Source organism: Cervus elaphus, chromosome 22 (assembly GCF_910594005.1).
Source record: "Cervus elaphus chromosome 22, mCerEla1.1, whole genome shotgun sequence".
Lineage (NCBI taxonomy): Eukaryota > Metazoa > Chordata > Mammalia > Artiodactyla > Cervidae > Cervus > Cervus elaphus.
In genome coordinates this window covers 58,648,680-58,672,463 of record NC_057836.1, presented here as the reverse complement: position 1 = coordinate 58,672,463, position 23,784 = coordinate 58,648,680, and the positions used below count along the sequence as shown (strand labels likewise).

The 23,784-nt window shown below is 40.9% G+C and overlaps 1 protein-coding gene across 7 annotated transcripts in view; it reads right to left on the bottom strand.

Moving 5' to 3' along the window:
* The window catches only part of NTN4 (netrin 4), a 168,985-nt gene that overhangs the window by 117,965 nt on the left and 27,236 nt on the right, over nt 1–23,784 (bottom strand). For 3 of the 7 annotated variants that reach the window (XM_043881301.1, XM_043881303.1, XM_043881302.1), the window contains exon 1: nt 2,769–2,942. The exons of 2 other annotated variants lie outside the window; for them this stretch is intronic. In XM_043881301.1, coding sequence (XP_043737236.1) covers nt 2,769–2,823 — 55 coding nt within the window. In that variant the 5' untranslated portion in view covers nt 2,824–2,942. Of the gene's footprint in view, nt 1–2,768; nt 2,943–3,655; nt 3,761–3,960; nt 4,092–23,784 lie in introns of those variants that run through there. 2 more of the 7 variants (XM_043881308.1, XM_043881305.1) reach the window with 2 other exon arrangements.

Below are 23,784 nucleotides of genomic sequence, written 5' to 3'. Positions count from 1 at the left end.
GAGATGGGAAAGCATATGTTATTCAAGACAAACCCATCTGGAAAGCTCTGCTGTCCACCAGTCCATCTTCAACAGGTCCCATGTTGCCCTGAGACTTCCAGTAAAGAGGAAATTCTACCAAACGCAAATATGGAAGTGTGTGAATGTGCGTGAGTGTATGAGGGTGTGCCTGCCTGTGTGTTTCATGTTCCGATGTACAATTCATATAAAAGAAAATAAAATCACTTTGGGTAAAGGGTGAGAGGAAGGAAAGTGGAAACACTGGGAAAAGATAATGGGCCTAAACCTTTTCAAATATTTTGCTTTCTAAACAGTCTCCATTTTTGAAACACACTCATTTGCTTTTGAAGCCATGACATAAATAATACCAAAACCCAACAGGTTTTAAGATCACTCAGTTTAGCCTTTCAAATATAATTTGAGTCCTTGGCATTATCTAATATGTGTATGAGAATACATTACAGAGGGAATATAGAATTCTACCATATTTTTAAGACAAAAATATGAAGGGACAAATTCTCTAGGAAAATCAATATGAGATATTGGTATACAATGGGATCTCATTTAGGGAATTCAGATGTGCAACATCTGTTTTAAGTACTGCATAAATTTAACTAGGGAAAAAACCCTCTAAACTACCAGATGACAGAAAAGCTTATTTGATGTGCTCTCTCCCTCTTGACTGCTTCTCCCTATGACAGGTTATATAGTAGTCACCTGTTTACCTAACAGAATGGTTACAGTCTGGCAGCCACTAACAGCACCTTTAAACATAATCTGTGAACTAAAACACCTTCTTAAAGAAACATGTGCTTCCACCCAAACAAAGGCCCGGCTGACTTTAATGTTTCAAAATTACTTAAAATGATAAACATTATCCACCTATTAACATCCTGACTACATAATATAATCCTTTAATTTGGGCTTGTCATTTTAATTATGAATACCTTAAACAAAATGATCTATTTTAAAAGTTAAAACAGAGAAGGAAAGAAAGAAAAGGAAGTCAAACCCCAAATTCTGGCTAATTGAACGTTTCTGCTTCTTAAGAGGGAGCACCTCTGAATTGTTATCACTATAAGCCAAATGACAACTTAGACCAAAAGAGAGACATTTCATTCACTGACTATCACGAGCCTCACATTGTCTTTGCAATCTTAAGAAAGGGCTTCCTCAGGCATAGTTTTTAAATGTCAGATTTAAGTGTGCCTTATGTCTGGACTCCGCTTGCCACTTTTCTGATTAGCTGGGGCAACAGCTACTTGTGGCCAACACCACACAAACCACAACGTGCTATGTATGACTCACCTGTAAAGCACTTCAGGGAAAATCATATACTGCCCGTGCAAGTGCTTTTGACTTGAAACACTTGCCTTGTGATATTTATTTACAACCTTTTGATTGCTTGCATGTTTTTGCCATAACATGGTTTGAAAGGTTTATTAAAGTTCACTTTGTGGTTGGGGGAGCATACATAAGTGCACATAGGGGTGCTTAAGTAGCAAGAATTAAAATAAAAGCTTAGACCCTTTAACAGTTCCTTGGGAAACGTGCTGAATAATTTTAGAGCTCCACCCCCCCACCTCCAAAAAAAAAAAAAAAACTAAGAAGCAATCAAGAGAAGACTGGAGTCAGATAAATAATCGGTGGACACAATACTTAGAGATCCCTAAAGAAGTGACCATCCAAATATAGCAAGGATGCTCCTAACAGCCCGACTGGGGTTTGGGATGCAGATTCTAAAGCCTGGCTTTCCTTCATGCTGGCATCTCTGGGGGCAGAGTAGATGAAACCGAAGGGAAGGGAGAAGTGTACCAGTGCTCTCTCCCCACCCGTCAGTCCCTCCAGCCCACACTCCCCTTTCTGGAGCAAGCGAGATGCTTTGAGAGACCGAGGCCAAATAGTTCCTCACTTTCTTTCCCCCTTATACCCTGAACTGCACTTGCGGCTGGAAACCAGGTGACCTACAAGAGGACAGAGAGGAGACTAAGGGGCTCCCAAATTTAGAAAGAGCAAGCTAGGAACTGGTGGCCAAAGGCAGCCCAAGGCAGCCGGGGTGTGAGTGCAAGGGCGAGCGCATCTGACGCCGCCGCTGCCCGGCGTCCAGTTACCCAGACAGGAAGCAGACCCGCCTCCGACCTCCCGCGGAGCCTCCGCCAGGGTACCAATTCCCCAGGGCGGCAATCCCGCTCCTTGCAACCCTGGGTGATCACCACCTACCGTCCCAGCCTGGGGTCTGAGTTCTAGCCACTGCCCCGGTTGAGAGGGCACTCACCCCGCCCCAGGTGTCCCTACCTGGCTCCCCAGTACCCAGCAAGAGCTCGGGGACGGCGGCGATCGCTCTCAATAAGAGAGCGGCCCCGGCCCACGCGCGCCCAGGGTCGCCGGGCCACCCCTCCCCATCATTCCTCAGGCCATGTAGTGCCGGGGGATGGCGAGCCTGGTCCTTTGTTCCCTCACAAAGTGGAAAGGCAGTTTGTTCCTAGTCCAAACCGAGGAGAAAACCAAGGTCGCACTATCTCAGGCAGGGCGCACCCAGGATATCGGGTTATCCAAGGGCATGTGTATCGCAGTTGCAAAAAATACTAATAATAATATTTTAAACTGCGGAGACCCGGGGAAAAGGAGGCGGAACATGGCCACTCATTTCATCCTTGGGCGCTGAGCTCGGCGCTCTCAGCCTGCGCTCCCCTGTATCCCCGAGTCCCGAGATGGGGAACACAAGCGCGAAGGAAGGGGGGTGGGGGCCCGGCAGCGTCACCACCCACCTGCGGCCACCGCGGAGCAGCCCAAGAGCAGCAGCAGCCGCGCGCAGCTCCCCATGGCCGGGAGAAGCCGGGAGGACCCGGGCCGGGCGCGCGGGAGGGAGTCGAGCCCTCGCGGCTGTGGGATGAAGCGCCAACAAGTCCTCGGGAGGAACCACAGCTCTTTATTTCTTCCTCCTCCTGAGGCGCCTGGCTCGGTCAGTGGGCGCGGGCGCCGGGAAGCCGCGGGCTGGGGCCGCGCCGGGAGGTGGGGTGACCCTCGCGCACCGGCCTGGAGGGGCCCGGGCACCTCGGGGGCGGAAGAAGCCCCGGGACCATAGCCTGCCCGGCCGCGCTGCCCAGCGGAGCAGTCCGCGGGCTCCTCCGCGGCTAGCCCGGGGCTCGGCGCCCGCAGCAGCCGCTGAACTTTGCGAGACCTTTCACTTCCCGGCCGCCGCCGCCGCCTCCTGGGCGTCCTCCTCCGCTTTTACCAGCTCCTCTGGCTGCGGCGTCTCCGTCCCCTGCTTCTCCATGGGCAGTTCCAGGGGATGCATTTTTATTGCACCGACACCGCGGCGCTCCGGTGCCAGCCCTCCTCCCCTCGCACCTCCACCCCTTCCTCCCTCCCGCCCCCGGCGCTTGCTTTGACAGCCGGGGCGCTGTAGCCTGTGAGGGCGAGTCGCCGCCGCAGCTCGGGGAGGGACGCCCCCCAGCCCACCCCCCACAGCCAGACCGGCCGCCCCCGATGCCTCGCGGCTGGCTTGACCCGCCCGCCTCCGCCCCTCCGCGCGCCCGTCACCCCGGCCCCCAGCTCCGCTCGTGCCCCTCCGGGCGCTCGCCCGGCATGTCCCTGCGTGACCCCCCTGGTGCCCTCCAGCACCCACAGGCCTCCTTTGGGAGCAGTCTCCCACCTTCTCCCGGAACATTCCACAGAGCAGTTGACTCCTTCTCGATCAGGTCAGGGCATGCCAAGGGGCTTAAAAAACCGCGAAAGAGGCTAGCGCCTGCTTCCCACAGCCCCCAGCAAAAAACAAACCCTCCCTCTTCTCCCGCCACCCCTCTTCCCAGTTTCACGACGCAGGGATGGAACCCCCACTCACACACGCCCACCCAATAGGGGTCATGGGCAAGAGCGAGCTCATTAACTGCTTCGCCGCTTCCCTGCTGACCCTCAGGGGGTGGGGGAGGGCATCTTGGCTAAACAATCAATGCTTACTTTATCCGAGGTGTATCCGTTTTGATATAAAGTGTTCCCTAATTCAAACACAGGGTGCTGAAAGAAAAGGGGCGCAGAACCAGCCAGTGCCCCGTTTAAGAACAGCCTAGTCTAGAACCTCTTTGGTCCTTCCAAGCACTGTCGTTCAGTTGTGCTGCGGAACAGTGAAGTTGTGAAATAACCTAGGGGAGAAGATTTAGTAGCAGCCGAAAGCAGCTAATTGTCGATAGCATTGTGCGGGGCTGCTGATTATGGAAGCCGGTTATGGAGCACTTGAATCTGGGACTTTCACAAGTTCTGTGTAAATCTACTTCTGTGTACACATCCAGGGAAACTGGCAAAAGTTAAGTAGAAAGTAGTTTTTGATTGCAGTGTTCATTTTGTGCCTTTAAATATTTTCCAGAAAAGTAACTGTTTTACAGATACAATTCAGGTGTGTGTGTTGCTGATGATGACAATTAAGAGCTTTGGGGCACATGTAGGTATTGTTTATGACTCAGCTGAGGCTATAGAAGAAGTATATATCTCCCAGGAAGGACTGGGACCTTGTCAGCATCATCCATTTGGGAGACATTGAAATTATTCTGGCCAGCACTGGAAAGTGGCAAGAGATGTGGAATAGCAATTTATATAACATTTCAGAAAATAAACCCTTTGGATTTTCAAATATTGGCAATTTGGGGCTTTCTTCATATCTTATAGACATGCTTCCAACTGAGTCAATCGAACATCTCTCCAGATTATTCTTACCAAATAAATGACAGGAAATAATAACAATCCAAGGGCTCTTAACACCAATATTAACCTAATTAAAAAAGCAAACTTTTAAAAAAGAAAAAAAAATGCACATTTATTATTAACTTCTGATTCTACCCTATTGAGGCAGAACTACCCCATTTCCCATTACAAATATTAAGGGCGTTACTATCTGCACCAATCCTGCCTTGATAATATACTTCCTTGATTGCTCCGTAACTGGTTCCTACTTCCTTTAAGGAGACAGTGAGTTCCTTAATGGTCAAGCAGTCTGTTATACTTAGCCTGAACAAAATATTATTATCATTTTCTTTTATTCTTAACTGAGAACACCTGCTAGATATATAATAAATTTTCATTAAACATTTTTGACTGAGTTATGGTAAAAAACGATTGCAGTATACTAAAGACCAGGGATTAAGAAGAAAACCAGTGAAATCAGAATGATTCCCCATATTCTAAAGAAATCTGTATGTTTATACCAATATTTTATATATGAAGCAGCTCAGAAGAGAATAGTAATTAGCTTTCTAATCAATTTCCTTTGGTTGCATATTCTAATTTAGTTATAAATTCTACTTTCATCATTTAAAATTTTTTTTGTTTTGTTTCTTTTTTTTTTTTTTTCTATTTTCATTTTGAAGATGCTATACAGGGAAAGTTTACCTACCTAAGGAAAATGTTGCTCAGTGATAATCAAGAGCATACACTGCCTATGATTAAGTGTTTTTGAAATTTTCAGTAATGAGTTTAGAATTTTTTTAAAAATTTTTGTTAGTAGGAAGCTTAGCAAACCTATGGAATTTTGATAACAAGTTTCCAGATGCCACATAATTGACAAGTCTAGAATACTCCTGAGAATTTGAAAGAAAGCTAAAAAAGGCCTTCAAAAACTAAAATTGATGGCAAAAAGTTCATATACCAAAGACCTTATTCACAGGTGAGCTCTTTAGGTCTTCACTTAAATTATCCACTCAGTGTTAATAAGTTTGGTTATGCTGTTATCATAGACGACAGCATATTAGAAGTAAGAAAGTAGAATGAAGCAGGAGGCTGTTAAAACAAGGAATGAGTTGAGGCAACCTGGTAATAAAGAGGATGCATGCTGTGCATGCTAAGTTGCTTCAGTCATGACCGACTCTGCAACCCTGTAGCCTGTAGCCTGCCAGGCTCCTCTGTCCATGGGATTCTCCAGACAAGAATACTGGAGTGGGTTGCCATTTCCTCCTCCAGGGGATCTTCCTGACCCAGGGATCGAACCCCCCTCCTCTTTTAGTCTCCTGCATTGGCAGGTGGGTTCTTTACCAATAGCGCCACCTGGGAAGCATAAAGGGGATGGTAGAACTATAAAAAGTAGCATAAGAACCAAAAACCCCATAGCAATCTGAGGCCTTTAATTCAGAGGTAAAGCACCCAAAAGCTGCAAAGGTGTCACCCTATTATAACTTAGTACAGTAAGTGAAGTTTCTATTGGATCATGGGATTATTTAGCATCAAAAGGGACTTTCGGGTCCTTGAGGGCAACTTCTTACCTCATCAGATCCTCTCCCCAGAATCTCTGTCCAAAGGTTACCCAGTTTCTGTTCTAGAAATCTCAGTAAACAAAAGCCTCAAAAGCAGCCCTTTTCATTTTGGGTAACATTGTAATCTTTCTCCTTAAAATTCTACCTATGTTTATAGTTTAGTTGTCTGAACAATATAGAATAGGTTCAATCTTTTTCCAATAAGTATCTGAAGGTCTGAAGTAAAGTTTTATTGCTCCTCTATTTTCTTCTCCAAGTGTTTACTTGCCTGTATAGCATGATTTCCAAATCTTTAACCATCTTAGTCACCCCTTTTCATATATACTACAGTTTTGTCAATGTTGCTGTTATACTGTGCACCTAGAACTCAACTCTAGGTTTGTCTGAATTGATGTAGAATAAAACTGAACTAATAGTTCACTTCACTTAGGTCTAGGGCTTACATTTCATTAGCCTAAAAGTGTATTAGAAGTTTTATGATGTCAACTGATACTATGCCTGAAGCAAAGTAAAATCCCCTTTTTATATGCTGATGTCTTAAAGACTCATTAATAAAAGGTAAACATATTTTGTTTAACCAGAAAGAGTTCCACTAAAATACATTGCAGATGGCAAGCATTCAATAAATATTAAGGAAAAAAATCCACAAATGCAAATTGTTAAATTTTTAAAATGATTAAAGTTTTAAAGAAAACTATTAGTTCTGAATGGAATAAGTATTTTCTGAAAAAATAATCACTTTTATGGAAAATTTGATTCTTTAACAATACTGTATTCTGCTGCTGCTGCTGCTAAGCCGCTTCAGTTGTGTCTGATTCTGTGCGACCCCATAGACAGGAGTCCACCAGGCTCCTCTGTCCCTGGGATTCTCCAGGCAAGAATAGTAGAGTGGGTTGCCAGTTCCTTCTCCTTAACAACACTGTATACATTGATATTATACATTTCCAAGGAAAGGAGGAACTTTGAAATAGTGAAATAGTATCTTCCCTCCATGGAACTGTAAACATTATCTGTTATCCTGGAAGCATCAATGTGTGGGAAGGAACAGGAAAATTTTTTCACGTTTTCTGAGAGAGAAAGTGATATGAAAGACATAAATGCCAAATTTAGATCATCCAAAAATATACTAGAGCTAGGACATGGATTCCCAGATTTGTTTGTGTTTTAACCATTGCTTATCCATCAGTTTTCCATGAGTACAATCTTCTCTTTTTGAACTAGAAAGCCATTGGGAGAAATGAAATGGAGAATTGTTTCCATTCAAAGAATCCTGTATTTTGTTGTCTACCTGGTCTGTTCCCTTTGAATACCCTTTAAAAACACCATCTTGGTGGTAACGATAACCCTATATGCAAAACAGAAAAAGAGACACAGATGTACAGAACAGACTTTTGGACTCTGTGGGAGAAGGCGGGGGTGGGATGTTTCGAGAGAACAGCATCGAAACATGTATATTATCTATGGTGAAACAGATCACCAGCCCAGGCTGGATGCATGAGACAAGTGCTCGGGCCTGGTGCACTGGGAAGACCCAGAGGAATCAGGTGGAGAGGGAGGTGGGAGGGGGGATCGGGATGGGGAATACATGTAAATCCATGGCTGATTCATGTCAATGTATGACAAAAACCACTACAATATTGTAAAGTAATTAGCCTACAACTAATAAAAATAAATGGAAAATAAAAATAAAAACACCATCTTGGGAATTTCCTTATGCTTTCATCCAAGCCTCTTACCACTGGCACTGTATTTCTTATTTCATCTGCTTCCTGGCTATAACTGTTCATTCCTAGGAAGGGAGCAGGAACGTTTGAAAATATATTTGCTCTTCCAGAAAGGTAAGCAGTACTTTTCTTTAAAAAAAAAAAAATTCATGCTCTCTCATGTTCAGATTAATTATATGGAATCTAGAAAGTTCAAACAAACAAGAACAGTTCTGTTTTTACAGAGATAGCTCCTCTGGACAGCACCATACTGACACAAATTTTAAACACTTTCTCTTCAAAATACTTCTTAGCTAAAACTTTCTATACATATTGCTATTTCTGACATTAATGAAAAGATGCTCAGAGACAAACAACTATTTTTTTTAATGTAGGAAAATAGATTTAAAAAAAAACAGCTACCAAAGGCCTCATGGGGATGAAAGAATAGTAAGCAATGTAAGTGATTTCTCTTATTTATTTGTCTTTTATATAGAAGTACAGTAATTAAGGGAGGAGGAAATGGCAACGCACTCCAGTATTCTTGCCTGGAGAATCCCATGGACAGAGGAGTATAGTGGGCTACAGTCCAGGGGGTTGCAAAGAGTCAGACATGACTGAAGCGATTTAGCACACACACATGCATAGTAATCAGGAGCATGGACGATGGGATATAATTCCACAGATTTGAAGCCTGGCTCTGCCACCTGCTAGCTGTGTGACTATGGGCAAGTTACTTAACCCCTTGATTCAATCATGCCCTTATTTGCTGTATGGGAATAATAATAGTATCTAATTAGTAAGGTTGTTATGCATATTAAATGAGTGAATATTTATGAAAAGTTAGAAAAGAGCAAGATACATTGGAAGCATTTTGTTTTGTTGTGAAAGTCGCTTAGTCGTGTCCAACTGTTTGCAATCCTATGGACTATACAGACCATGGAATTCTCCAGGTCAGAATACTGGAGTGGGTAGCCTTTCCCTTCTCCAGGAGATCTTGCCAACCCAGGGATGGAAACCAGGTCTCCCGCATTGCAGGCAATTCTTTTGTTAAATACACAAGTCCATCAAGTGCATACAATCTCCTTTGACCTGCCCTAGAATTCCATCTTCAAGTTATTGGGTTGACCAAAAAGTTCATTTGGGGTTTTCTGCAAAATGTTGTGGAAATATATATGGGTATTTAAAGGCAGAAACAAAGGAGTTGCACTGACTTAATTTTACATGCTGTTTTAGCTGTATTAAAAGTTGCTACACAGGAGATGAAAGAATGAAGCAACAAATCTTTTCTAACTAGAGGGAGAAGGGAATTGGCACTGATGGAGCAACCACAATTTACCAGGCACGATATTGAATACTTCATAATTCTCATAGCAACTCTCTAAAGTTAGGTTGTTGGCCCCTTGTTGAAAAAACTGAAGCTCAGAGAAGTTAAATATCTGAGCCAATTTCACACAGCTAAGTAAACTGACAAGGCAGGATTTGAACTGTGGCATGTCTGACTTTAAGCACAGTATTCTTTCCATTTCCTCTTTCAAGAGAAATGGCATAGGAATGCAATTAAAGAAAGGGTTCGAGACTAGGTTGCCAACTTTCTCATTGGCAAAGACACCCATAGAATAGTTTCTACCTTCACAATGTCAGTTTAACCCATTGAGCCTGGATTTATCCACCATCCTACTTTGTTTATTCCCAAATGTCACTCGTGAGCTTCAGGGCTGTCAATGGACAGCTCCACTTAGACATCTTTAATTCAACATATTTAAATCTAAACTCACTGTCTTTCTCCTCTAGCATGTTACTCCTCCTGTAGCAGAATGTCATAACTAAATCCATCTACTGGATCAACACAAGTAGTATTTTCCAAGCTTCTACAGAATACTCCTCTCAGTGAGCTATACGAAGTGTTCTGAGGAAAAACAACTCTGTAGTCAGATGATATCAATATTAGATTAAACAAAGTTAAATAGGACTTCTCAGAATCTTTCATATGTTAAGTCATTGCAAATCTTTAAAAAATGGACATAATACTAGATAGGATTGTATTCAGAGGCAGGAGGTAGACAGTCCAGAACAAGGAGTCACTAGAACTGATGGGGTTTTCTTTCTCATGGTTGCAAGATGGCTGTGCCGCCTCTAGGACTCGTATCCCGCTTCTAGGCGAGAGAAATGGAAAAGAGAGAAGGGGGAAAGATACATACCAGCTGAGTCTTTAAAAGCTCCCCCAGCAGCGCCACACATCTGCTTATATCTAACTGGCCTGAGTTGGGTTATGTGGCCTCTTCAGACCATGAGGATGTCTGAGGAGGTGAATAGTTTAACTGGGCACATTGCCACCCTTAAAAAATCAAACTTCTTCTATTAGAAAGAAGAGTAGGTTGAGTGTAAGTAGACATACTGTGTATGTCATCAAATGTTAACAATTTCACCAGTGTATCTGGCCCAAGCACCTAGTAGCATCTTTCATGGCTCCCCGTCACTGACAGATGGAATCCATGCTGCTTGGCTTGGCACGCAGACCCGCCACGTACCAGTTCCTGCCACAGAGGCGTTGGCTGCACCCACAGTAACTTCTGCGGCCTCTGCGCTAACAATGGGCTTCATGTTCCTTGTTTGCACACTCTCCCTCTGTCTCCTCTTCTGCTGCTGGCTAGCTCTGGCAGATCCTTGGAAATTCAATTCAGATATAACTGCTGTGACATCTTTCTTACTCTCTGCTCTTCCAATAGGGTTAGTTGCCCCTCTGTCATCCCATAGATTACTTCATTATCCTCAGTTACAGTTTTTTCCCTTATATATTGAGTGGGGGCAAAACATGAAGCAAAACTGTATCTATATCTTAGTTATCTACACCTATGGAAAACATACATATTAAAAAGGCATACAATATATTAAAAATACTAGAGATGACCGTTTCTCTAGCTTTGACATTTTCAGCAATACCGTATAATTGTTATGATCAAATTTTTATTGTAAAATTGTAACAACTTAAGGCTGAATATGATAAAAACAGTATCTGATTAATGACATATTAGTAGGTGATTAGTAGCGGATGGAACACTGCGGGCTCAGAAGATTAGAAGAGATATCTGGAGGATGTGGACATATTTGAGCCCTATCATTTGAATTGGTTTAGATGGATTTGTGGCCAATGTGGGTGAGCCTTGCTTGTAACGAGCAGGAGTGAATATACAAGGTGCCTCCCGGGAGAGTGAGTGGTGTCTAATAGGAGAGGGGTCAGCAGGAAATGGGGAAAAAGTAGACTAGGGACAAATAGTTCAGGCTTTGGTGAGTCCAGCTGATCTGTGTTGAAAAGTCACATGATCACAGCTGTTATTATCGCGATGTGACCTATAGTAGGGCTTCCCCAGTGGCTCAGTGGTAAAGAATCCGCCTGCAATTCAGGAGCCACAGAAGATGTGGGTCTGATCCCTGGGCTAGGAAGATCCCCTGGAAGAGGGCGTGGCAATCCACCCCAGTATTTTTGCCTGGAGAATCGCATGGACAGAGGAGCCTGTCAGGCTACAGTCCACAGGGCTGCAAAGAGTTGGACATGATTGAAGTGACTTAGCACACACACAAGACCTATAATAAATTAGAAAAAAGAAGACCTAGAAGGAGATCTACAATATAATATTGGCATAGGAAAAGACTTTGGAAGTATTAGGCCATCCCCTTTTTATGGCATGAGAAAACTGAAGTCTGCGGAGACTATACACTTAAAACCTTTTAGTCCATGAGCCCCAGTCTACTCAGGGTAATACAGCTAGCTAGAACCAGTGACTAAGTTGGGGTTGAGCCTTCTCTGTGCCTGGTACTCCTAAATCATCAATCTGGAGCACAAAGGAGACTCTTGAGAGTCCCTTGGACTGCAAGGAGATCCAACCAGTCCATCCTAAAGGAGATCAGTCCTGGGTGTTCATTGGAAGGACTTATGACACAGCTGAAACTCCAATACTTTGGCCACCTAACGCAAAGAGCTGACTCATTGGAAAAGACCCTGATGCTGGGAAAAAGTGAAGGCAGGAGAAGAAGGGGACGACAGAGGGTGAGATGGTTGGATGGCATCACTGACTCAACGGAGATGAGTTTGAGTAAACCGCGGGAGTTGGTGATGGACAGGGAGGCCTGGCGTGCTGTGGTCCATGGGGTCACAAAGAGTCAGACATGACTGAGTGACTGAACTGAACTGAACTGAGAGCACAAAGGTTCTACTCAGATTTTCTAGCTCTTCAACTTAAAATCAAATAAACTATTCCCCAGCACACACAGCTTAGAAAGCCAACTCTAAAATGCCTATAGTCTCCTAAAGCAGCAATTTTTAAAAATGTTATTCACGTTTAGTTGATTTACAATGGTGTGTAAATTTCTGCTTACAGAAAAGTGTATTCTTTTCCATTTTGGTTTATCACAGTTTATTAAATATAATTCCCTGTGCTATACAGTAGGACTTTGTTATTTATCCATTCTATATATAATAGTTTGCTTCCTAAAGCAACAATTTGATATAAAAAAAAAACTTCGCAAGTGGGATTTCAAGATAAATAATATAGGACAATATATTCAAGTTGCTGATTAAGCTAGGTATGCTTCTAGTTCGGTTTTACCTGCAGATCTTAATTTCACTGGATAATTTTTAATCCTAAACTTGGGCTGTGATTTCACACACAAGCGCTTTTCTGAATGTTTTCATTTTAGGTCTCACAAGATTACAGTGCAATTTAGCAGGTAAATCTGTGACATAATTTGCTCTAACCCTAAATTGAGTATAATAGACCTCATCGTAGAACACAGATTCAGTTACCAGGAACATCAGAGAACCTCATTAAATAATGTCAAACCATACACCGTCTTCAGAGATCAGGATAACAGCTTCAGAGCATTAATACACTTTGAAAGCCTGTCAGCTGAGTGGTAAAGAAAATGGAAGACCTTAGCCACCCAGGATATCAGGTTATCCAAGGGCATGTGTATCGCAGTTGCAAAAAAGCAGTATTAGAATTTATATTAGAAAAAAATGCCAAAGAAGTAGATTTCTCAGTCTACTAACGACCCTTGAGGGCACTTTAGGGGAAAGTCCCTGTAGCTCAGATGGTAAAGAATCTGCCTGTGAGGCAGGAGACCAGGGTTTGATCCCTGGGTTGGGGGGTTCCTCTAGAGAAGGGAATGGCGACCACTCCAGTACTCTTGCCTGTAGATTCCATGGACAGAGGAGCTGGTGGGCTACAGTCCATGGGGTCGCAAAGAGTCGGACACAACTGAGCAACTAGCGCACACACACTAATGACCCTGTAGGAAGTTGGCTCTGGGGAACTATCATTTTCTCTGGAGGTTCAGATTACTGTGTCTTACTCTGGGAAAAAAAAAAAAAAAAAACGTCAAAACCTGCAGACTTGAAGAAATAAGTAGCTAAATGCACTAGCTTTGAAATCTTTTCTCAGTCTCACTGGTGTGGTCTTGGGTATAGTACTTTTAAACACACAAGGAGAGCCCAATACGCTTGTAATTTTCTAGTATGTGTTCTTTTTTGTATACAAAAGAACATTTAATCACCCCTCTATGGACTCAGAATATTCTGCACTCAGTAAACAAATATCTTGGATATGCATGAAATCCAAAGGGATCAGTAAATAAAAACCCCCTTTGAAAATTTGGGATGAACCTGTCCTAAGGAGCTTACTCTCAACAGGACTTAAAAAAACAAAACAAAACAAAACTATTGTAACCAGTAACAATAGCTAGTGTTTATTAGACACTTACAGTGCGACAGACTCTGTGCTAAACATGTGACATGCATCACCTTCATTCCTCACAGCCAGGGTAGGGACAGACCTTCAGTCACCATCTCATTTGACAAATGTGAACTGAGGCTCCCACAGCAGGGTGGAGACAGTAACCCAAACCCCTGTTCTCTAAAGCCCATGATCAAAGACTCTATGTCCATCATGGGTCTCTGGGAAATATGGAAAAGCAGTAGAAAGAGCAAACCCACTGTCATGAAAGGGCAACTAGCCAAGATGGCGGCTCAGGCTCTCTTGCCCCATGGCCTCTCTCTCTTGCCCCGCGTTCTGTAAGTAGTGATCGCTAACAGCTGAGACCAGAGCATCACAAGGATCTCACCTGGTCACGGACTGCTTGGGGAGGGCCACTGCATGAGCTTCACCGTGAAAGTCGGCTGCTGCTGCCCTGGGGCTGCACTGGAGCGACTTCATGATCACGCTATATGAGGTTGTGTTATGGCCCTGTTAGGGTTATGTTGCGGCTGCTGCCACAGCGGCTGCATAAGGCAGGAGAGAGGCTGTGTCCTGGCTGCCATGCCAGCCAGGAGAGAATGAGTGTGCCTTCCGTGCCTATGCTCCTAGAGGCTCCTTCCTGCCTCAGTCTGCACCCTGCCCACCCTGGGTTCAGCCAACAGTGTGGACAGTGTGAATAGCAAGACCATTGGCGTCACAAACAGGATGAACAGCAATACACCCATCACACCAAGAAAGAAGTTTACATTTTGGTATATACTTTTCTGATTGTATTTCTAGCCATACAATTTTTGTTTCATACTCTGACTTCTTCTTATTGAGTTCTTACAAATTATTTCAAAATAACATCACCACGGCCAACAGCTATTCCAGTAATTGGATACTCCTTGTTCGACTTAATGCCACACTTGTTGGACATTTGGGCCATTTTCAGATTTTTCTGTAAATTATACTTGCACAGCTATTTATGTGAGTTAAATATTTTCTTAATCTGATATTGTTTACAATCATTAAAATGGAAATGCATTTAAAAGCCACATTAATTACATTTAAGGTCACACTGCACATTTCTTTTCAAAAAGGGTTATTTCAGTTTGTACAGCTACCTCTGATATAGTGTCTATTTTACCTCACTCATACCAGGACTGGGTATGAGTGAGGTAAAATAGAAATATTTTAGAAATTTAAATATTTAAATAAAATATAAATACTTTAGAAATATAAATTTCCTAATTCAGTATGTGAAAAGTGATTTTTTTAATTTGCATTTCTTTTCCTAGATTATATGTAAAATTAAAAATTTATTATAAAATTTTCTATGCTTGCTAATCAGGTTTTCTTTAAATTTTTAATTTATTTCAGCCATGTTGGGCCTTTGTTGCTGTGAGCAGGCTTTCTCTAGCTGCGGCCAGCGGGGCTTCTCTCTGCTTGCAGAACCTCCTTCTCATTGCAGTGGCTTCTTTCGCTGCGGAGAACGGACTCTAGCTCACCAGCCCAGGAGTTCTGGCACACTGGCTTTGTTGCGCTATGGAATGCAGTATCTCCCCAGACCAGGGATCGAGCCCGTGTCCCTGCATTGGCAGGCAGATTCTTAAGCCCTGGGCCACCAGGGAAGGCCACTAATTGGTTTTATTTCACCCTTTTTATTAGATTCCTAAGGTGGAAGCTTGGATTATTGACTTTAGTTCTTTTCTAACATATGCATTTAATCCTCTAAGCAAATTGATTTTGCTGTGTCCCACAAATTTTAACAAGTTGTACTTTTATTTTTCTTTAATTCTAAAAATCTTTAAATTCCTCTTGAGATTACTTCTTTGGCTTATGAGTTATTTAGAGGTATGTTGTTTAATTTCCAGATATTTGGGGATTTTCCAATTATCTTTCTGTTACTTACTTCTACTTAATTCACTGTGGTCTGAGAACATACCATGCTTGATTTCTGTTCTTTCAAGTTTATTAACATGTGTTTTATGGCCCAGTATATGGCCTACCTTGGTATATATTTCTTGTGTGTCTGCCGTTGTTGGATAGAGTATTCTATAAATGTGAACTTGATCAAATTGACTGATCTGTTCAGGTCATCTATACCCTTACTGTTTTCACCTTTTTCAAATTATGCTCACTTTTTACAACTAGTGAACAAAACAACAGAAAAGTAAATAAAAAACTTTATACTTAAAGTTTATAATGGAGGAAACAGATTTCCATGCATGCTTCTCATGAAGTTTTTCATTTTTGCCCGTTACCTCATTCTAACAATGAAAAGGATGTATGAAAGGAAAAGGTGGGTGAGAGCATAAGCCAGAAACACAGAAGAAAGTGTTGAAAGGAAACACCAATTACGTCACTAGCCTGAGATTTTTCCATATTCTAAATGATGCTTTCACACCTATTAAAAAAAAAAAAAGCTTATTTTCTCTGTCTTCTTGAGAATTCATAATTTTTAATTAAAAAGTGATATTATAACTCTTAAAAAGAACATCTATAATCTTGTGATTTGAACTGACCTTGTTTTCACTGTAAAATATCACAAAATCACAGCTATAGAGTTGTAAAGGTAACTGTAGTGTGAAAAGTGTGGCTGATAACATAGATTATAGTTTTAAGAGCTCCTTCAAAAGCAATCAGACTATTTGGAAAACCGCTTTCATAATAAATGTCTTCTTCCTTTAAAATGTAATCACCGAGCCAATCTCAGAAGCAAACACGGACTGCATACTTGTAGCAAGCCGATTGTTGTGTTTTAGTTAGAACAATCCAGAAACGTGAACCATAGGTTTACTTTTTAACTCCAACCCTGTTCAAAGATCACTTATTGGCCTCTGAAGGAACAGGTGGCATGTCTGTTATAGTTTAACAAGTGGCCTTTGGGTGAGGTATAGTAGCTCAGATACCTCTGGATGCTTCGGACGCTGTCATGTGTGGCAGGCTGCACTTGCTAAAACATTCTCCTCTCTAGAACTGGAAACCCAGAGTCTGTATCTTAGGCACTGAGCTGGTATTCCAGACTTCCCTTCTGAGTCATAGATGAAAAATGCCACCTTGCAACTGAGGCAGCATTCCTTTGCTAAGAAACCACATTCCTAATTTCCCAATGTTGATATTAATGTCCAATTCTTGGTATATATGATAACTTTTGTGTTTGCATTATACATATATCTGAGCATTCATCTTTCTGATAACAAACCTCACAGGGACTTTTTTTTTCCTATCATAGGTAACTTTAATTATATTAGACTCCCCCCAAATTCCAGATTCACTTCAGATACCAGCAACTCAATTATATTCCACTACTCATAGCTATTGAGTTGTGTTGAACTGGAATTGTATTGTATATTCAAGGTTAATTTTAAGGTTATTTACTTTCTTCAGAAATTGAGTTCACATTTTTATGAATATGGTATAACTCTTCATGTATTTAGGTCTGCTTTCAGATATTTCAATAGACTCATATTTTCTTCATAAAAATATTGTCAATCTTTAGATTTATTCCTAGACACTATTTTATCTTTCTAAGTGTCTTTTTAAAAATAACATTTTAAAAATCATTGTTGTTGGCATATTGGAACATAATTGATTTTTTTGTGTATTGATCTTATATCTAGCAACCTTACTAAATTCTTAGTTCTGATAATTTTTCGGTTTTTTTTGGACTTTTCTGTATAGACAGTCTTATCGTATATGTATACCTTTGGTTTATTTCCAGTCCTTATAAATTTTATTTGTTTTTCCTTGATAATTACACTGGCTAGAACACTTAGTATATTTTCAATAGTCACAATACTGGATGACTGATGAGCTCCTTATTTTGTGAGGTAAGCAAAGTGTGTGTGTGTGTGTGTGTGTGTGTGTGTATTGGCCAGCTCCAGCTTGTAGGATCTTAGTCCTCTGACCAGGGATCAGACTGAGGCCCCCTGCCATGAAAGGGAGGAGTCCTAACCACTGGATTGCCAGAGAATTCTCAACAAAGTGTTTAAAAGTTTCATTTTTGTTTTTTGGTATTTTTTAACCCAGCACTAGGTGTTTTGTACTGAGAGAAATCAAATTGTCTAATCTGCCCTATTGCTAGAGTCATAGCCTACCTTTAATCATTTCCCATACCTTTACCTACATTTTCTACTAGGTAAATTGCTCTTTATACATTTTCTGAGTCTATGTTTCAAATTCACTTTTCTCATTTCCAATGGTGTATTTTTGTGAAATTGAATATTGATTGTGAAATCAATACCATAGTGAGAAACTGTCTCTCTCTTTACATTCAAATTATTGATACTTCTTAATATTCATGGCTTCTAGGAAAAACTTAATTAAAAATGAATGTATTTTCAAAGCCAATGAGATGACTATGGGTCTACCTAGCACATCAGTGTCCTCCGTATCTTCCTACAGTCTTTCTAGTGCTTCCAACATGCAGCTTGCTTTGTTGCACATCAGAGGCACCATTTACATTTCTGTCTCTGTGAATGGCACGCCCTGAAATTCTGCAGCACACAGCCTGCAAGGCTGATGTGGTGGCCTTGCCTATGTATTTCACTTTTCTGTCTAATTAGGACTCTGGGGTCTCTCTCAAGCAAGTAGTGATAATCTGCAAATGTCTGACTCCAGAAATAACCCTAAATGTGTTTCAAAAAGATTCTTTGGCTACAAGCAGAAAAATGCTGTCTAGGAGACATGTTATGATTATAATGTAGCTATAGTAGGGTAGCCTCCTTCTTCCACTCCAAGTCAGTGTTGATTCAATGTTCTTTAACTTTAGTGTTATGTAATTAAGTAAATTGTCACTTCTGTTTGTATAAACACACGATTAGGATGAGGTGAAAAAATGGAAAGGATTAAATGCATTGCTTGGGGGAAAGAGTCAATGTAAAACTATTAAATTACAAATCTCACCAGTAGTAGTAATAATATCTGTGATTAAATAATGGTAAGGTGCTAATGATAATAATGAGTCCTAGTTGTTTGGTTTAGTTTCATTTTTTACCTGACGTATAGTTGATTTACAGCGTGGTGCCAAATGTCTGCTATACGGCAAAGTGACTCAGTTACACACAGATAGACACTCTTTTTTATCTTCTTTTCCATTATGGTTTATTACAGAATGTCAAATATAGCTCCCTGTTCTGTACAGTACGACCTTGTTGTTTATCCTTCCTATATATAATGATTTACATCTGCTAGTCTCAAATTCCCAGTCCTTCCCTCTCTCACCCTCCCTCTCCTTGGCAACAAGTCTGTTTTCTGTGTCTATGAGTCTGTTTCTGTTTTGTAGATAGAATCATTTGTGCCATATTTTAGATTCCACGTATAAGTGGTATCATATGATTTTGATATCACTTTGATATCTCTTTCTAATTTACTATACTTTGCATGATAATCTCTAGTTGTATCCATGTTGCTGAAAATGACATTATTTTGTTCTTCTTAATGGCTGAGTAGTATTCCATTGTATATATGTACCACACCTTTATCCAGTCATCTGTGGATGGACATGTAGATGGTTTTGGCTATTGTGAATAGTGCTGCTATGAACATGTTTCTTTTTGAACTATATTTTGCCCAGGTATATGTCTAGGCGTGGGATTGTTGGATTGTATGGTAATTCAATTTTTTAACTTTCTGAGGAAACTCCATACTGTTTTCCATAGCAGCTGTACAACTTACATTCTCATCAACAGTGGAGGAGGGCTCCCTTTTCTCCATACTCTCTCCAGCATTTGTTATTGGTAGACTTGGCTTAGTTGCAAATTTAAATTGCTTTGGGGCTTAATTTCTGCCATAAGAAGTTCTTAGGAGAGTGGACTATATACCATAGCTGCTACCTTCTCACTAAGAAGTGTCAGTGTTAATGACTTACGCCAGACACACAGTGACACCGGATTTCCAACCGTTGAGCTCTCATCTTGTGCCCAAGCCATGTCAAAATTAATTTTATCTGACGGAACCCACAAAGTCCTCTTTAGAAAGACAGATCTTATCTGACTGAACCCACAAAGTCCTCTTTAGAAAGACAGATCTTCAGTTATAGACTAGAAAGGGGCAAGACTTACAGCCAATTCATCTTTGAACCTGTACCTCCATAGCTTCAAGTTACAACTGATTCATTCAGCATCGTGTAGCACAGTTAGACCTCACAGATGATAATACCACAAAGGAAATAATATGTGCTGAGTACAAAGTTGTTGCTGTTCAATAACTAAGTTGTGTCTGACTCTTTGCAACCCCATGGACTGCAGCTCACCAGGTTTCCCTGTCCTTCACTGTCTCCCGGAGTTTGCTCAAACTCATGTCAGTTGAATTTGTGATGCTATCTAACCATCTTATCCTCTGCTGCCCTCTTCTTCTGCCCTCAATCTTTCTTTCCCAGCATCAAGGTCTTTTCCAATGAGTCTGTTCTTTGCATCAGGTGACCAAAGTATTGGAGCTTCAGCTTCAGCATCAGTCCTCCCAGTGAATATTCAGGGTTGATTTCCTTCAGGATTGACTGGTTTGATCTCCTTGCTGTCCAAGGGACTCTCAAGAGTCTCCAGCACCATAATTCGAAAGCATCAGTTCTTCGGCGTTCAGCCTTCTTTATGGTCTCTCACATCTGTACGTAACTACTGGAAAAACCATAGCTTTGACTATATGGACCTTTATCAGCAAAGTGATGTCTCTTTTTTTTTTTTCAAATTTTATTTTATTTTATTTTTCTGCTTTTTAATATACTGTCTTGGTTTGTCATAGTTTTTCTTCCAAAGAGCAAGCGTCTTTTAATTTCGTAGCTGCAGTCACTATCTACAGTGATTTTGGAGCCCAAGAAAATAAAATGTGTCACTGCTTCCGCATTTTCCCCTTTTATTTGCCATGAAGTGATGGGAATGGATACCATGATATTAGTTTTTTGAATGTTGAGTTTTAAGCCAGCTTTTTCACTCTCGTCTTTCACTCTCATCAAAGGGCTCTTTATTTCCTCTTCACCTTCTGCCATTAGAATGGTATCATCTGCATATCTGAGGTTGATATTTCTCCTGGCAGTCTTCATTCCAGCTTGTGATTTATCCAGCCTGGCATTTCACATGAAGTGCTCTGCATATAAGCTAAATAAGCAGGGTGACAATATACAGCCTTGTCGCATTACTTTCCCCGTTTTGAACCAGCCTGTGGTCTCATGTCTGATTCTAACTGTTGCTTCTTGACGTGCACACAGGTTGCAGTAAGGGCTTGCAACCAACCTGTACTGTCAGAAGAAAAGCACTGGATGGAGCCGAAAGAGGAGTGTGGGTCAGTCGTGACCTCGATAGAAAAGGATAAAATTTGGATGCTTGGACGTATTTGCAAATAATGATGCTAGCATAGGAACTAAACAGAAGGCAAAGATAGAGACCACAGGTTATATAAAAAAGCTAAGATTAGTCAAGAGTTGGAAAACAACTTAAGTTAAAAAAAAATAAAAGCAGTCTGCCCTGCCAATGTATAAAGTATAGTAGGCTTGTCACTACTATAACAAAGGTCAGCATAGTCAAAGCTATGGTTTTTCCAGCAGTCAAGTACGGATGTGAGAGTTGGACCATAAAGAAGGTTGAGCACTTAAAAATTGTTGCTTTTGAACTGCAGTGCTGGAGACTCTTGAGAGTCCCTTGGACAGCAAGGAGATCAAACCCTAAAGGATATCAATCCTGAATATTTATTGGAAGGACTGGTGTTGAAGCTCCAAAACTTTGCCACCTGATAAGAAGAGCTGACTTATTAGGAAAGACCCTGATTTCAGGAAAGATTGAGGGCAAACGGAGGAGGCGGTGGGAGAGGATAAGATGGTTAGATAGTATCACTGACTCAATGGACATGAGTTTAAACAAACTCCGGGAGACAGTGAAGGACAGAGAGCCTGGTGTGCTGCAATCCATGGGGTCTCAAAGAGTCAGACACCACTGAGCGACTGATCAACAGCACCCTGAAGTGGCCAGGGACAGTAACTGTACTACTTCATCCTTATATCCCCAATGCCGAGCACAGAATAAGCTCTCAATAAATACATGTTGAAAATGGAAGGATGATCAATTAGATGGATATGTGACTTAATTTAAAATATCCCAACTCACAAATGTCACATGTGGCTGAAGAAAATCTGTTTCTGTGTTGTTTTTGTGGGTGTGGTTCACCCAGCATTGGTGACACATCAAGAAATATAACAAACAGACTCAGAACAAGCTGCAAAAATGATCTCACTGTAAACAGCATGGGTGCGCCCGGTAGGTCAGTTCTCATCCAAGCGCAGTCATCAGAGAGAGCTTTCATATGACTAAGACGCTGCGAACAGAAATCGAAGAGATTTCATCATTAAACAAATAGGAAACATCAAATAGGTAATGGAAAATTTTGAATGAGGATAGGAAGAAACATTTTTAGTTATTTTTATAACCTTCGGCCTTTCATTCCTTTTCACATATTGACCTTTCTCTCTTCCTATTCCCCTTGCCCTCTTCCATCTCTACCTTACAAGGCAGGGATGTTTCCCTCTGATCCATTCAAGAGCACCATCCCTGGAGGTTAAGTAACTTGCCCAAGATCACCTAAGAAGAGACAGAGCCAGGATTTGAAAAACTGGACACCAGGGCCGGTGGCTATTACCATTCTACTAAACTAGATGATGCAGTAGTTACATGGCAGGACGAAAGCAAATGCCTTGACGTTGCCGTGGGTTTTTTCGCTATTCTGTCATTAAGCAGCATTATCCTTCAACTCAAAGATTCCAAGATTCCAACTTTCTTCACCAGAAAAAAGCCCCCTAAATGTTTCCAAAATATCCAAAGAAATTTGAAACAAGAAAACAACAAAGATCCAGGAATCTCCAGGAATAAAGGATAGAGGTGGCGGGGAGAGAGGGTGAGCATTTTACCCACCCACATAACCTCATTCATAAAATGGGAGTAATAATGATATGTATTTTGTAGGTTTCCATAGAATTGAATAAGTTCATTAAAACACTTAGAATAATGTTTGGCACACTGTAAGCATTTAATAAGTTAACTGTTATTTATCTTTTTTCTATCAGGAGTAGTAGACTGTTGTTTTTTTTTCCTGATTTGACTTTTTTTCTAAAAAATATCTCAATACAACTACGTGTTTTCAGTTCCTGTCACCCAAAAATGTGATTTCTAGCATGTACTTATATTTTTTAAAACTCTATAGAATTTATTTGGATATTCCATGTTGTAAAACAACACAACTCACCTTACTCTTTTAACTAGGAATTTATATTGCTTTAACAAAAGTGAATTAAAAGATTATTGATCTTGTTGCAAAGGCAGAATAGTGAGATGCTTAAAAGCCCAGACTCTGGCATTCTAACTCTAGAAGAACCCCAGTTCTTCCACTCACTAGCAGAGTGACTTTGGGCAAATTATCTACCCTCTGTATACCTCAGTTTTCTCATCTATAAATTAGGATAGTAGTAGTATCTACTTCATAGATTTCTTATGAGGACTAAATAAGTCATTTCAAGTAAGTTCTAGGAATATACCTTGTACATAGCATGCACTTACATGAGTTTTTATTTCTCTTATATTTTGTCTATATAGTTGGAAAATGTATTTTGCCAATTGATTTTTTAACATTTAGCAGCAAAATGTCCATAGGGAAACATTCAAATTCCCCTACTCTAAATGCCTAAAATATATATAACATGTGGTTGAAATTCAGACCTTTCTATCTGCCTAATTTTAGTATATTATAATTATTGCTTTAATTCTATTTTAATCCTCAGATACTTTGTTCAGGGTAGTTGTCGTTTATTCTCTTAGCCTGTTACTTTTCCTAAAACTCATGCTTAAGTTTAAACTTGTTTATATAATTTTATATTAAGCCCCTTTCTATCAAAGCAAACTGTTAAGGTATAGTAAATGGTAATAAGTGCTTAGAATATTTTATCTTTTTTTACAGACTCTGCTAAACATCATAAGGCTTAGGGCTCAAAAATTAAAATACATGTACATATTTTTAAATTTTATGCTTAACCACTGTTTACGAGTGTTGAAGTTAGCAACAGTCTCAAATCAAGCAGAGAAGTACGCTAGTGACTCATCACGTTTTCATGCTGCTTAATTTTTAGGC